The 15,069-nt window shown below is 73.8% G+C and overlaps 2 protein-coding genes across 5 annotated transcripts in view; one reads left to right on the top strand and one right to left on the bottom strand.

Annotated features, from left to right (window-relative positions):
- SBF1 (SET binding factor 1) overlaps nucleotides 1-2,312 on the bottom strand; it is a 73,463-nt gene extending 71,151 nt beyond the window's left edge. For all 4 annotated transcript variants that reach the window (XM_080577549.1, XM_080577540.1, XM_080577541.1 and 1 more), the window contains exon 1: nucleotides 2,144-2,312. In XM_080577549.1, coding sequence (XP_080433675.1) covers nucleotides 2,144-2,198 — 55 coding nt within the window. In that variant the 5' untranslated portion in view covers nucleotides 2,199-2,312. The remainder of the gene's footprint in view (nucleotides 1-2,143) is intronic.
- Nucleotides 2,313-7,997: 5,685 nt separating this feature from the next.
- On the top strand, nucleotides 7,998-14,772 carry ADM2 (adrenomedullin 2). Its single transcript, XM_080596749.1, has 3 exons — nucleotides 7,998-8,122; nucleotides 8,431-8,569; nucleotides 12,264-14,772. Exons 2-3 carry the CDS (start codon nucleotides 8,463-8,465, stop codon nucleotides 12,811-12,813), a joined length of 657 nt encoding a protein of 218 aa, XP_080452875.1. The 5' UTR covers nucleotides 7,998-8,122; nucleotides 8,431-8,462; the 3' UTR covers nucleotides 12,814-14,772.
- The last annotated feature ends 297 nt before the right edge of the window (nucleotides 14,773-15,069 follow it).

The following is a 15,069-nucleotide window of genomic DNA, read 5'->3' as shown; positions in this document are numbered from 1 at the left end:
ATAAGGGGTCACGAAGATACCGCTCAGCCTGCGCTTCCGTAGCGGGCGGATCCCCGGGGCTCCTCTCGAGGGCTCCTCAGGTCCCTCTGACACACAGCTTGCTCCAAACCGCCCGCCGTGCTGCGAGGGGGAGCGCCTGGGGCTCGCAGGCCGGGCTGGGAGAGCTGCCTGCCCTGCTGCCACCGGCGGGGCTGGTGTTCGCAAGGTGCCACCCGCGTCGGTCCCCCACCCGCGTTGGTCCCACCCCCTGGCCAAGGGCACACGAGCGCCCGGCCGGGGTCGCCTTCAGTGCAGCCCCAGGAGCACAACACCCAGGCCCCGCGGTGGAGGCTCCTTGTTGCATCCCGGAGGCTCCCCCCTCTTCACCGCGCAGCTCTGCAAGACAGCTGTCCGTCTGTCCGTCCTGACGTCCAATTCCCTGTGCCCAGGGCGACGCTCAGGCTGCACCAGCAGCCACCGGCAGAAAGCAGGCCTGCCCTGCGTGATGCGGAGCACACAGCAGCCTCGCGCCGTCGGGGACAGCCAGCCCGGCCACGAAGCCGCCCGCGGGGGCAGTGCCTGAGGACCCCAAGCCCCGTGGGGACGCGGGGCCCTGTGCACCTCCGGCCCCGCTGCACCAGCGGCTCCGCTCGGCCGGGTGTGAGCAGGAAGCATCCCGCAGCCTTCCCCTATGGCACTAATCACAGCGACCGGGGACTGGCCGCTCCCCGCCGGGAGCAGCGCTCGCGGCACGGCACCCACTGCTGCTCCTGGGCCGGGGGCGCCTCGCCCCACCGGGAGCTGCCGGTGGGTTTCAGGCCAAGGCTGGGTGCTGCGCCAAGATCTGTACCGGCACAAACACGAGCAAGCGCGGCGCGGTGCTGTAGCCTGCGGATGGGATTTAAAACCAAACAGTGGATGTTTAGGTCAGAGGACTACCGCTCGTTAACTGCAACGTCTCCTTTCTGACGCCCCGCTGAAAACAACCCTCGGCTGCAGAACTTCCCCAGGCAAGTCCCGGCCGGCACCACGAAGACTCACGGCGCTCATTTCTCCCTTCTGAAACGCCGCTTTCCAGAACGGGGGGCGAGGAGCGGATGGCTGCGACTGGGGCCTGTCCCACAGCACGGCCGGACGGGACGGCCGCCGCTACCAGCAGGCACCGCCGCCCGCTGCCAGCACCCCGCCAGGGAGGCCGGGATGTGCGAAGCGGCGCAGGGGGAGGAACGGCAGGGCTCAAAGCGGCCAGAGACAGCACAGCCACACGCCGCTGTCCCGGCCTTCCTGGTCCTCTGCGGGTCTCATGGCACACCAGTCCCCGTGGCACACCGGTCCCCGCGGCACACAAGTCCAGCCCGGGGGTGGCCGCGGCGACGCATCTCCCCCAGCCCTCCGCCACGCCAGGGGATGCCGCGGGGCCGGGGATCCCAACGCAGACGGTAACGAGGCAGAACCGCCACGGCACCGGTTCTGCTCAGAACGCACCGGAGCTCTCGGCCGGCCCCGGCCCAGCGTCGCTCCCGAGGCCGCGCTCCCGGTGCCGCCCCGCAGCCGGGCGGCCCCACACCGGGTGCCCCAAGGGCCGCTGCTCCCCACCGGCGGGGCGGGCGGGACGCCGGCAGGTCGGGGGGTGCCGGTGCCCGGTGCTCCAAGCGCCCGTGCAGCCGGGTCTCACCGGGCCCCCAGCTCCCTGCGGGGCCAGCACCGGGCAGAACGGGTCCCCCCAGCGCCAGGGGAGCGCCAGGACCCTGCCCCGGCGGCCTCGGGGCCCGCGGGGTGCGAACGGGGCCGCGGCTGGGCCTGGCAGAGCCCGGCCCCGGCGGCGGTACCGGCGGGGGGCTGCGGGCGGGGGGCTCGGGGCAGCGGCTCCGGGCAGCGGCACGGCCCCGGCCCTGCCCCGGGGGGGCTCCCGGTGCCCGCCCCCCCCCCGGGACCCGCTCCGGGGAGCTCCGGGAGCCGCCCCCGGGCCCGGCCCCGGTACCGGCCGCGGTCCCGCCCCGCCGCCCCGCCACGTCGCCGGGCCGCGGCCCCCCCCCCCGCCGCACCCCCCCGCCGTGCCCGGCTCCCCCCAGCCCCCCCCGGTCCCCCCGGTCCCCCCCGGCCCGGCGCCGCCCGCGCCCCTCCCCCGCGGCGGCGGCGGCTGACAGCGGCGGCCCCGGCTCACCGCGCTTGTCCGCGTCGTAGCCCACGAGGACGAAGTAGTCGGCGAGGCGGGCCATGGCGGCGGGCCGGGCCGGGCCGGGCCGGGCCGGGCCGGGGGAGGCGCCGCGCTCACAGCCCCGCTCCCGCCGCCGCCGCCGCCGCCGCCCGCCCGCGCGCCGCCCCGACCGCCGCCATCTTGGCGCCGCGCGCCGCCCGGCCCGGCCCGCCCGCACTGCGCCTGCGCCGCCGCCAACGGGAGGGGGCGCGGCACCGGCACGCCGGTGGGAGAGGGGCGGGGCCTGGCCGAGGGGGCGGGGCCGGGACGGGGGCGGGGGCAGCGGCGGGGGCCGGGGGCGCGCTCCGCGGGGGGGGGGGAGCGGGGGGGGTCCGGGGACGAGCAGCAGCTCCCCGGGAAGGGGTCCGGGGGTGCCCTGGGGTTTGGGTGCCCCCAGCCCCAGCACCGTGTCCCCATGTGCCCTGTCCCCTGTCCCCCTGTCCCTGTGTCCCCATGTCCCCACGTCCCCATATTCCTGTGTCCCCGTGTCCCCCTGTCCCCCTGTCCCCATGTCCCCATGTCCCCATATCCCCATATCCCCATGTCCCCATGTCCCCATGTCCCCATATCCCCATATCCCCATGTCCCCATGTCCCCATGTCCCCATATCCCCATATCCCCATGTCCCCCTGTCCCCATGTCCCCCTGTCCCCATGTCCCCATATCCCCATATCCCCATATCCCCCTGTCCCCATGTCCCCATATCCCCATATCCCCATGTCCCCATATCCCCCTGTCCCCATGTCCCCATGTCCCCATATCCCCATGTCCCCCTGTCCCCATGTCCCCATGTCCCCATATCCCCATATCCCCATATCCCCATGTCCCCATGTCCCCATGTCCCCATATCCCCATATCCCCATATCCCCATGTCCCCCTGTCCCCCTGTCCCCATATCCCCCTGTCCCCATATCCCCATGTCCCCATGTCCCTGTGTCCCCATATCCCCCTGTCCCCATGTCCCCGTGTCCCCATGTCCCCATGTCCCTGTGTCCCCATATCCCCCTGTCCCCCTGTCCCCCTGTCCCCATGTCCCCGTGTCCCCCTGTCCCCCTGTCCCCCTGTCCCCCTGTCCCCCTGCAGGGGTGGGTGCTGTCACAGGCACACGTCCCAGCGCTGCGGACAGGCACAGCCCGGGGGCTACGGGAGCCTCGTCCCCCCCCCGTCCCCACGGGGCCTGGCACAGCGCAGGGAGGGCGACGGGGGGACGTGGGGCTGGAGCGGTGGCAGCGGGGGAGCGGGGAGCTGGGGCTGGGGGGAGCGGGGAAATCTGGGTGGGGGCAATGGGGAGGTCAGGATGAGGGGAGCGGGGAGGTCGGGCTGGGGGCAATGGGGGGGTCAGGATGAGGGGAGCGGGGAGGTCGGGCTGGGGGGAGCAGATCAGGCTGAGCTGCTTTGAAGCGCCTGAGGGCAAGGCGTGCGGGGGTGCCAGCGGTTCCCAGGGGACAGCGCGGACTGGGGGCAGAGGGAGGGAGCACGGCCAGGGGCACCGGGGCCGGGGGATCGGGGCCGGGGGGATTTGGGGCCACTGGAGCGGGTCCCGGTCCTGCCAACCCACGGGGCTGCGGTGGCAGCAGTGGGGTCGATGCCGGGCCCCCAGCATCGCGGCACCCCTGGGTGCTGCGTGGCTGTGGGCTGCCCGTGGGGACACCGGGGACACCCCCGTGTTTGGTGGCCTGGGGGACAGACGCGTCTCTCCCCTCTCCCGGGGATGTGCAGCCACCGAGGCAGCGCCGACCACCGCCCGGGCGGCTCCCCCAGCACACCCTCCTGTACCCCCACAGCTCTGTTTCAGATTAAAACCCCCAGGGTGAGCCAGGAGACGGTGTTTTTCCAAAGTCCCCGTGCCCAGGCCCTGCCCAGGCTCGGGGCTCAGCACCTCGCTCCCAGGGGCAGGATGGGGGCCCGGTGCCTGCAGGGGGGCACCCGCCGCTCGTGGGCTCGGTGCTGGACGGAGCTCGGTGCCCACACGGAGCAGGGCTGGGGCTGGGGGGGGAGTGGGGGGCCAGATCCTGCTGCGGAGCTGTGGTGCTGTGGGCAGGGCAGTGCCTGGGGGCTGGGGGGCTGGGGTCCGTGTTGGGTGACCCTTTCGGTGTGGGGGTCCCAGCTGTGGTGTGGGGGCTCGTCTGTGGTATGGGGGGCTCGGCAGCAGTGTGGGGCTCAGCCATGGCCTGGGGCACTCTGCTGTGGTGTGGGGGACCCAGCAGCAACATGGGGGCTCAGCCACGGCCTGGGGGGCTCAGCCATGGTGTGGGTGTCCCAGCCATGGTGTGGGGGCTCTGCTGTGGTGTGGGGGGCTCGACAGCAATGTGGGGGCTCAGCCACGGTCCGGGGGGCTCAGCTGTGGTGTGGGGGTGCCAGTCGTGGTATGGGGACTCTGCTGTGGTGTGGGGGGACCAGCAGCAACGTGGGGGCTCAGCCATGGCCTGGGGGGCTCCACAGCAACGTGGGGGCTCAGCCGTGCCGGAGGGGCTCAGCCGCAGGACGGGGGCTCCTCCACGCCCCGGGGCGCAGCACAGCACCCGCCAAGGCCCTGGTGCCCCGGTGTGAGCGCGCTGATTCAGGCCGGGTGCCGCCCGCTCCCGCGCCTGTCGCAGAGCCGCGTTCACCTCCCTGCTCGCCTGCGTCACGCGCGGCCGCGGTGCTGCTGGACGGGGCGGGGGCTCTGCGGCTGCGGCCCCTCGCCCCGTGCCCAGCCCCAGGCGGCCCCCGCGGCCCCGCGCTGTGCTCCGACGTCCCCGGGTGATGTCTCGGTTCCCGGAGCGCCGGCACCTGCCGAGGGGTCTGGGAGCCGTGGTGCAGGTGCCGGGGACGCAGGGGCACGGCAGGGCTCGGGCAGGGGGGCACCAGAGCCTCCACGAAGCCCCCCAGGGATGGGGGGGCTCTGCTGCTTTCCCTCCCCGTCCCTGTCCCCGTGCCTGTCCCAAGCGGGTGCTGGCCATGCGGGTGCAGCCCCCCCGCTCCCCCCCCGCCCCCAAAGCGCGCTCTGACCCCAGCGGGACACGGGCCCGGGGCTCCGGTCTGTGCTGGCTGCGCTCGGCTCCCTGCCCTCCCCTGCCAGGCGCTGAGGAGGTAATTAAACTAATTGAAACTTAGCTATTGATTCTGGTGGCTGGACGCCAGGTGTCTCCCCCAGAGGGAAAGCGCTGCCTGTCCCCAGCCACCAGCCGGGGGGCCGGGGCTCTGGCGGCTCCCGCTGCGGGGGTCACCACGCCAGGCCCCCGGTGCAGCCGCGGTGCCGGTGAGCTCTGCTGCAGGCCGGGGGGGTCGGATCAGGCACAGCAGGGCACCGGGGCCTTCCCAGCACCCCAGGAGCTGTGCTGCCCCGAGCCGGGCAGGGAGCCGGGCTCTGCCCCTGCTGCGGCTCAGCCCTGCCTTGTCTGCGTGCCCTGGGGCAGGGCACACGCCTGGGGCGAGGGCTGCTGGAGAGACCTGCTCCTGGTCCTGCTCCTGCTGCTCCTGCTCCTGGTCCTGCTCCTGCTGCTCCTGCTCCTGGTCCTGCTCCTGCTGCTCCTGCTCCTGCTGCTTCTGCTGCTCCTGGTTCTGCTTCTGGTCCTGCTCCTGGTCCTGGTCCTTCTGCACCTGGAGCTGCCGAGCCAAGGCACGAGGGGGCACCCAGCAGAGCCCCGGCCTCCTGCTCCCCCCCCTGCATGGGGAGGGGTGACCGAGCAGTTGGGACTGTCCCCCCCCAGCCACCTGAGTTGGACAAACGCGAGCCACCCACAGCCCTGTTCTCCTGTCCAGGCTCGTGCAGGCACTGCAGCCCCCGGCACCCTGACGCTGCCCGTGTGGGGGCACGGGAGGTGCCGTGGGTGTCCCCAGGCAGCACCCCGGCACGGCGCAGCTCAGGGCTTGATTTGGGGTGGCGGGGCTGGGCTGGTGGTGGCCGGGCTGCTCTCAGCCCTGGGGACAGCAGGGGACATCCCGCACAGGGGACATCCAGGGGACATCCCATGCAGGTGACACCCCTCACAGGGCACACTGGGGCTGGACCAGGGCCAGGCAGGGTGCTCGTGCCCCCGGCCCCTGGCTGCACTCCTGCGGTGCGGTTTCCCTGCTGTTTTTCCGTCGCTGCAGTAATCCAGCAACAAACAAGCGGAAGAATCCGGCGTGCCACAGAAATCCCCCGGGGAGACGCCAGCAGAGCCCAGGGCCGCGGCGCCGGCTGCTCGCCCAGGGCCAGGGGCTGCTCTGCTCTGCTCTGCTCGGGGGGCTGCAGACGCGGCTCTGCCCCGCAGGGGCTGCCTGGGCGCCCGACACCCTCCAGGCTGGACCGTGTGCCCCGTCCCCAGCCCCATCCCAGTCCCGTCCCGTCCCCATCCCGTCCCGTCCCCGCCGACACATGATCAGGTGCTGCTGCAAATCCTCCTGCACTGGCCGCGGGTGTTTGAAGCCTTTGTGTCCTGATGATGCAGAAGAATCCGAGCGATTCGGAGCACGCGGGGCCCCGGCCCCTCGGCACCAGGAGGCCTCAAGGGGGGAGCGGGGCACGGAGGGGGCACCAGCACCCCGCCTTGGGGCGAGACCCCGGCCGGGGCAGCCCAGAGGTGCCTGGGCTCCTCGCCCTGCCCCAGCTCGGCAGCGGGAGCACTGCGGGCACCCAGACCCGCTGAGCCCCTGCCCTGGAGCATGGGGGGGGCCCTGCACCCCTGCTCCCCCTCCTCTTGGCCTGGCTTTGCGTTTCCCTTGCCTGACTGGACACGGTGTGGTTCTGAGCCGGCCTCGTCCCCAAAGCTGCCCCACTTCCTCCCTGCTCCTGGGGGCTGCAGCGAGCCCCCGGTCCCCAAACCCCTCCTGCAACCCGAGGGGACAGCGAGGGGCTGGGAGCACCCCCGGGGCTGAGCATCTCCCGCCCTGCGAGCACCCCGAGCCCGGAGACCCCCACGGCCCCCAGCCGAGGGCTGCCAGGGGTGAGGCAGAGCAGCGGGGGACGGTGGGGAGCTGGGGATGGCCTGGGCTCGCTGCTCCCCGGGTTGCGTTAAAAGGCCCCGAGAGGTGCTCGGGGGCTGGGGAAGCCCCGGCCCTGCTGGGGGTGGCTCCGTGGTGGCACGGGGCCGTGGGGCTCGTGGGGTCCGTGGGGTCCGTGGGGTCCGTGGGGTCCGTGGGGCAGGGGTTTGGGTGCTGGCCGCACCGGGCACCGAACGTCCCCGTGCAGCCCGGCAGGGGGGCAGGATGCGGCCCCGGCCCCGCAGCGGGGTTTGCTCGGGTCTGTCCCGTGGGACTGGGGCTGGGCACGGCTCGGCATGGCTCCGGGGCTCGGCACGGCTCCGGGGCTCGGCACGGCTCCGGGGCCCGGCACGGCTCCGGGGCCCGGCCCGGCTCGGCACAGCTCGGCGGGGCTTCAGCAGCGCTGCCACGGCCCGGCCGGCCCCGGGCAGGGGGCGCAGGTGCGGGAGGAGCCCCCCAACCCCCCCAACCCGCCCCAATCCCCCCCAACCCCCCAAACCCCTCCAAGCCCCCCAACCCCCCCCAAACCCCTCCAAGCCCCCCAGACCCCCGCCAGCCCCGGCCCCGCTCCCGGCCCGGGGGTCCCGGCGGGCGGCGCCCGGGGCCGGTCCGCGGGCACCGTGGGGAGCGGGGCCGGGGGCGGTGCGGGGCCGGGCCGGGAGCACGGTGCGGAGCGGGGCCGGGCCGGGCCGGGCTGCCCCGCGCCCCGTGGCTCCTCCCGCGGCCGCTCGGCTCCTCCTCGCCGCGCCGAGCCCAGCGATATTTAACCTGGGCCGGGCCGGGCAGCGCCAGCTCGGGCAGCGCGGCCGGCGGCGGCACGGACCCGCACCCGGCGCACCCGCACCCGGCGCACCCGCACCCCGCTCCGCGCACCCCGCTCCGCGCACCCCGCTCCGCGCACCCCGCAGCCGGCGGCTGAGCCCGGCCCGACCCGGCCCCGGCCCCGGCCCCGGCCCCGGCCCCGAGCCCCCCCCACGCCCCCGGCCCGGCCGCAGCCAGGTACGGGCGGGGCCGTGCGGGAGCCCCGGCACCGGGGGCAGCAGGGGGGCACCGGGGGCGGGAGCAGCCGGGGGGCAGGGGGGCACCGGGGGGTACCGGGGGGCACCGGGGGGCAGCTCGAGGGGGGCGCCGGGGACCCGGGGCAGGAGGGCGCCGGGGGCGCCGGGCCGGGCGGAGCGGCTCGGGGCGGGTCGGGTCGGGTCGGGGCGGGCAGAGCCGGGCTGCGGCGCTGGGGTCCCGGAGCCGCTCGCTGCCGCCGTGCCGAGCCGTGCCGCGCCGAGCCCTGAGCTTTTCTCTTCTCCTTGCAGCCCCGGATCCGCTGCCCCGGCCCAGCCCCGCCATGAGAGCCCCGGCGCCGCTTGCGCTGGGTTGCATCAGCTTGGTGCTGTGTCTGCTGGAGCTGCCCGGCTGCCGGCCCCTGCCCGCGGGGCGCTCGCCCAAGCACAGGTGAGCCAGCGCCCAGCACCCCCACCCGGCCCCTCGGGGGGACGCGATCCCGACCCCCTGCTCAGGACCCAGCCCAGGACTGAGCCCTGCTGCCCTAAGCCCCTGCCCAGGACCTGTCTGGCACCGGACCCAGCCCCGCACGCCTGCCCCGCGCTGCTGGGCTCTGCTCCTGACTGCAGCTGACCCGGTGCCAGCAGGGGCCACGTCCCCGCACCCGTCTGTCCCGCCAGGCACCGTGTGCCCACCCGTCCTGCCACCCAGCGCTTCCCCGTGGGGCCGCTCCAGACCCGGTTGCTCTCCCTGGCTCCCTTGGGGTCCAGCACGGGTGGCACCGCTGTGCCTCCTGCCACCAGCACGCCCCCGCTGCAGGACGTGGTCCTGGGCAGGGAGGGGACACCCGGCCCCGCACAGAAGCGCCCTTGTGCGGGCAGCAGGTTGGGCACAGGGTCCCCTGGGCTCAGACACAGCCCCTGGGGGTGTGCGGAGGCGGCAGGCTGGGGGCTCCCCCAGATCCACATGATCCCTTCGTGATGTTCCCAAAGTGTTGCGGGAGCCCTGCACCCTGCCCTGGTGTGAAATGGGTGAACGGGGCTGGGACGTGGCCAGGGTTAACGCATGGGGCGCATCGCTGCGCGGAGCTGTGCATGTGGACAGGGGGGACGGGAGGGCGCAGGGGCCAGAGCGGTACCGGGGGGTGTCTGTGTGTGTCTGTGTGTGTCTGTGTGTGTCTGTGTGTGTCTGTGTGTGTCTGTGTGTGTCTGTGTGTGTCTGTGTGTGTCTGTGTGTGTCTGTGTGTGTCTGTGTGTGTCTGTGTGTGTCTGTGTGTGTGCATGCCCAAAGCCTGGGCAGAGCGCGAGCGTGTGCAAGGGCCGGGCAGAGTCCACGTGCCCAAGTGTGAGCAAGGGCAGGACGAGGTGTCCGTGCGTGCCGTGCCGGATGGTGCCTGTGCCAGGAGCCAGGGTGTGCGTGTGCCGGACAGGGCACACGGGGGTGAGGACGGCCGGGGTCCGCGAGCAGCGGCTGTGCGGCGCCAGGATCTCTTGTCAGAACTTTCTGCCGAAGGAGGAAGCTGGGAAGGGGATTAAAGCTCCTGCCGGCGCCGTGTGTGCGTGCACGCGCGGGCTGCGCGCCTGCATGTTGCTGCTTGAGGAGCTGGTTTGGGCTGCGCCCGGCTCCGTGGGAAGCCTGCGCTGGGCTCCGTGCGGCTCCGGTGCCGCGGCCATGGGGTGGCACGGCACGGCTGCCGTTGGTGCTGGTATCCCTGGGGCCGGGGGCACTGCGGGTGGGTGTCCTGGGGCTGCCCTCGCATGGGTGCTGGCTCCGCACAGGTGCCATGGGAGTTGGGTTGGGCAGCAGTGAGAGGCAGCGGTGGGGGGGGCTCACCTCGGGGCTGGAAGCTGCATGGAAAGGGCCCGGGGAGGCTGCAACCCAGTAGGCAGAGGCTGTGGAGGGGTCAGTGGGAGCCCGCGAGCCTCGCAAAGCCCCAGGGGACCAGGCAGGGAGCAGAGCTGCAGCGATCCCACGCACTGCCGGATGCGCCGGGGCAAAGCCAGGGGCGGGCGGGGAACTCCGCAGCCGTCCTGCGGGAACCCGGCACGGGGCTTTTTGGGCTGGGGGCACGGCGGGGCTGCCTGGATGAGCGCTGCCAGGGAAAGCCCCACACGGCCGGGAAGGCTCCGGGGTTTCCGGGCACCAGCTGCCTCCTGTAAACACGTCCGAGGAAGGGGCAGGCGAGCGCGAGGCCTTGCCCCGCCGGTGCTTCCTGTCCCTGCCGGGCTGCAGGAATTTGGCCTCTGTCCCTGCTCCCCGGGGCTCGTGGCCAAGCGGCGTCCGGCCTCGACCCAGACGAGCCGTGCCGGGACGAGCCCCCGGCCCCGTGGTGCAGGGCCAGCAGCGCCGTGCGGCCGCATCCAGCTGCAGTGGGGGGCTTGGTGGGCTCAGGGTGGTGCAGGGCTGCGTGTGCCCACCGGGAGCAGCGTGCCTGTGCGTGCAGAGGGGGTACAGTGTGTGTGTGGGGGTGCCAGGTCGTGGGGGTCTGCGTGCCAGCAGGGGTGGGGGCACCTCGTGTGCGCGGGGTCACCGCCCGTCTGTGTGCACTGCGGGACGTGGGTATGGGTGTTAGAGCGCACGGACGCGTGTGCGTGCCGGGACATGTGTGCACCGCTGTGTGCAGGGGTTGGGGCGTGCGTGCATGTCTGCATGCACACCGGCATGTGGGTGTACCTGTGTGTGTACAGGGGTCACGGCACGCGTGTGCGTGTTCACAGGGGCGAAGGGGGACGTGCCTGCAGGGACGGCTGCGTGTGCGTGGGGTTGCACCGTGTCTGTGCGTGCGGGGTTGCAGCGTGGCCGTGCCCCTGTGTGTGCGTGGCACCGTGCCGGTGGCGCAGGAAGGTGTGGGGGGCTCAGGCCGGGCTGCAGGGGCAGTGCCGGTGCTGCCGTGTGCCCATGTGCCGGCAGTGCCGGTGTGTGTGTGGGGGGATCCCCACCACAGTCCCTGGGTGCCCCCAGCCACGTGGTGTGCGATCCCCCCCACTGCCCCCACACCCCGCCGCATGTTCCTGCGGGGCAGGGGGCTGGGCTGGGCTGGGGCAGGGCCTGGTGCCGATGGGGAGGGGGCAGCAGATGGATGAGCACCGGGGGCTGGGGGGCAAGGGCTCAGCTGCCAGCATGCAGCCCCCTTGGTGCCCCGTGGCTGTGCCGTGCCTGGAGCTGGGCCCCAGGCCAGGGCTGCTGCTCACCGGTCACAGCCACGAGTGGGAAGGTGGAGGGGGGCCGGGGTGTCCGTGTGTGCCAGCGCCAGGCTGGGGCAGGCAGTGCCCCTGGGGTGTGGGGGTTGCGGAGGAGTTGGGCAGTGGGCTCAGGGACCCGGCACAGCCGTGGGGCAGAGCGCGGCCCCAGAGGTGTCAGTGCTTGTGGGGCTGGGTGGGGGCTCGTGGTGGGGCTCCCGGCCACGCTCACATAGCGCAGTGGCCACGGCATGGGGTGGCCGTGGTGGGACGTGGGCTCCCGTGTCCCCAGGGAGCCCTGTGGGACGGGACGAGAGGGGCCGGGAGGCGACGGGCGCTCATCCCAGTGCTGCTGGTTTGGAGGCTGGGAGCCTGCGGGCGCAGCCGGGCTGCTGGCGGCACCTCCCCACCAGCCCTTGTGGCGTGGCGCGGGTACGTGTGGGGCTGCAGGTAGCTGCTCCTGCTCGGCCTCCTCCCGGCCCCACGCAGCTCCCTGGGGCCCGGCGTGGGCACGGGGCTGGGGTCGGGGTCCGGCTGCACGGCGGGTGGGGGGCACTGGGCAGCTGGGCTGGGGGCTGCCGGCACCACCGTGCTTTGGATCCCCCCCCCCCAATCCCGTGGGGCACAGGGCAGGAGGTGGAGAAGAGCCCCGGGGGCTGGGGCTGGGGTCCCCCTGGGGAGGGGGCTTGACTGGGGGGGGGCAGCTGCTGCCTGCAGAGCCGGCTCCCTTCTGCGAGCACCCGCTCCCCAGGGGCGAGCTCGGCCGCCCTGCGGCACCCACCCAGCGCTGGCCCCGCACGCCCTCTACAGGATGTGGCCACCCAGGGCACCCTGCAGGGCGCGGGGTGCCCCAGGCGGGCCGGATCTCCCGGGGGTCTGCGCCCCTCTGCAGCCCCCCCTGCCCGGGGCTGTGCGCCGCCGAGTGCCGGCCCCCCTCCTGCTCACCCCACGCTGCTCTCTTGCAGGGAGCCCCCGGACCGGAGACCCTCCCCGGCCTCGCTGCGGGTGCCCCGGCAGCGCCCGTCCCCATTCCCCCTCCATGGGGACCACCCTGGGCTGTATCCCCCAGCTCCACCGCAGCCCGCGGGTGGCCCCCGGCGCAGACAGCTCGTCCCCCGGCACGGCCCGAGGCTCACCCCCCGGCACGGCCCGAAGCTCATCCCGCGGCACAGACCCCGGCCAGCCCCCCGGCACGGCCTGAAGCTCGTCCCGCGGCACGGACCCCAGCCAGCCCCGCGGCACAGCCCGAAGCTCACCCCGCGGCACGGACACCGGCACGGTGCGCGCCTCGTCCCGCGGCACGGCCCCCGTCTCGCCCCCCGGCAGCCCGGTTCACGGCGGGGCCGTCGGCACGCCGGGGGCCGCCTGCACCACGCGCAGCTGCTGCGGGTGGGCTGCGTGCTGGGCACCTGCCAGGTGCAGAACCTCAGCCACCGCCTGTGGCAGCTGATGGGACAGTCGGGCCGCCAGGACTCGTCCCCCATGAACCCCAACAGCCCCCACAGCTACGGGTGAGGGCGGCCGCCCCCCCCAGACTGCCTGGGCCCGCGTAGGAGCTCCCACTAAAGCACTTCCAGAGGCTGCCGGGCTCGTGTGCGCCTTTCTGCGGGGTGCCCGGGGTCCCCATGCGGGGCTGAGCCCAGCGCCAAGCCGGGATGGGGCTGCAGGGCAGCGGTGGCCCCGTGGGGATGTGACGTGGGTTTGTCCCCGCGGAGAGCCCAGGCGGGACGAGCAAGTGTCACCACGGAGCTGCTGGCCCGTGGCGCCTGGCGGTGGCCCGGCCGCTGGGGCTGTTGACCGCAGGTCCAAGGGGCGCCGGCCCTTGTGCAAGAGCGCGGGGCCGAGCCCCTGGCCCTGGCCCTGCCCCTGCCTGACTCAGCAGCTCGCCTGCCCCATGGTGGGGAGCCCCATGGCGGGGAGCCCCACTGTGGGCACCGCCTGCGCCTGCCCAGGATGCGCAGTGACACGGGGCCCCCCCAGGCGCGTCCTGTCCCAAACCTGCCCTCTGCTGTGCCCAAACCTGGGGCTTTGTGGGCACTGCTGGGGGGCCACGGGCAGGGGGTCCCTGCTGTCCCCGGGGCAGGGAGGGGCTGAGGACAGGGACACGCAGGGACCACAGGAGCAGAGCGCGGGGCCCCTCCCAAGCCTGGCTGCCCCCAGCATGGGGCTGCCCCCAGCCCCCTTCTCCTGGCAGGGGTCCCAGGTTGGGCTCAGTGCCCTGGGTCCCTTCCCAAGGCTGAGGACAGGGTGCCTGTGGGGTCATGTCCTCCCTGGGGAGGAGGCTGCCCCCCTTCCCCTGAGGCCCTGTCCTCCTTGTTCCCCCCTGTGCCCCCCCCCCCCCCCCCCTACTGCTCACAGCCCTAAGATGGGACCGGGACCAGGTGCTGGTGGGCTCCAGGGCATGGAGAGATGTCCCTGTCCTGACCCCATTCCTGTCCCTGTCCTGACCCCATTCCTGTCCCTGTCCTGACCCCATTCCTGTCCCCATTCCCCTCCCACCTCCTGCCCCCCTCCAGGCCCTGGTGCAGCCCCAGGGCGGTGCTGAGGCCCTGGGGACAAGCCCCGTGCCCCCGGAGCACGGCTGGGAAGGGCCCCGCGGTCTCTGGGGACCAGGACTGGGGGGGGGGGGGAGCACAGACACGAGGGGACCCCAAGTTTCCCAGACACCCCACGCTGTGATGGGGACGTGCAGCCCCCTCCTGGGGCCGTGCCTGCCCCCCTGGCTCGTGTCCTCCCCGTGACCAAGGTGCTGGGGGCCCAGGGCCACCCGTGGCCACTGGCTTGGTGCCAATCCAGGGAGCAGAGGGACCCCAACCTGCTGGCAATGCGGCCCCGCTGTGGGGGGGGACGCACACGGGACAGATCCAGCCCTCTGTGGAGAGGGTGGGGGGCATGGCGTGACTGCACCCCTTCTCCTTCCTGCCAGCCCCCATCCCCACCACCACGGGCACCCTCACCCACGCTCACCCTCATCAGCCCCATCCCTTGCACGAGCACCCTCGTCCCCCTGGGAGCAGCCCCCCCGTGCCAGCAGTGCCCTCATCTGCCCGTCAGCATCCTTCCCACGGCCCCCTCCGTCCCCAGGAGCACCCAGCGCCCCCCCCGAGCACCAGGGGTTGGGGGGCACCCATGGGTGCTGCTCCCGGCCCCTTGCTGCCCCCACCCCAGGCGCCCCAAACCACGGGGCTGGGTGGGAACGAGACTGCAGACCCCGAGTGGGAGCTTAGCCCAGAAAATCTGGGGTCAAACTCTACAATTTTGGCCAAGCTGCGCGTGACAGCGCTGGGCCCATGGTCGGGTGTGCCAAGGGGCTGCAGCCGCGGCGTCGCTGCCCCTGGGACCCGCGGGGACCGGGACGACCCCTGCCCGGCCCAGGCCGGTGCCCCCCGGTGCCCCCCGGTGCCCCCAGCCGGATCCGGCCCCCCGCGTCCTCCAGAGCCCGTCGGGTTTGGGCAGAATAAAGCGTGAGACTTCCCAGCGGGTGCCGGGGATTTCTGTGCCCACGGGACGCGGCGGGGGGATGCCAGCGGGTGTCGGCCGTGGGTGAGGGCAGGGAGCGAGTGAGCACCGTCGTGTCGTGACGTGACGTGTCGTGACGAGTTGTGTCGTGTCATGTCGCGACGGAGCCCTGCACGAACGGGCACTGGATGCACTGCCCTGGGCAGCACCGGGCCCCGCTCGGAGGCTCCCACCAGCCCCCCGCTCCCACCGCCCCCCCATCCCATCTATCTGTCCGCCTGCCCACCCCTCTGCCTGTCCGTCTGTCCCACT

This window comes from Anser brachyrhynchus (assembly GCF_964034855.1).
Source record: "Anser brachyrhynchus genome assembly, chromosome: 1".
Taxonomy (NCBI): domain Eukaryota; kingdom Metazoa; phylum Chordata; class Aves; order Anseriformes; family Anatidae; genus Anser; species Anser brachyrhynchus.
This window is presented reverse-complemented; position numbering and strand designations above follow the sequence as displayed.

Coding starts and splice junctions, on each gene's coding strand:
- ADM2 (XM_080596749.1), top strand. CDS start 8,463: ATGAGAGCCCCGGCGCCGCTTGCGCTGGGTTGCATCAGCTTGGTGCTG. Junction 8,570..12,263: donor GGGCGCTCGCCCAAGCACAG/GTGAGCCAGCGC, acceptor GCTCTCTTGCAG/GGAGCCCCCGGACCGGAGAC.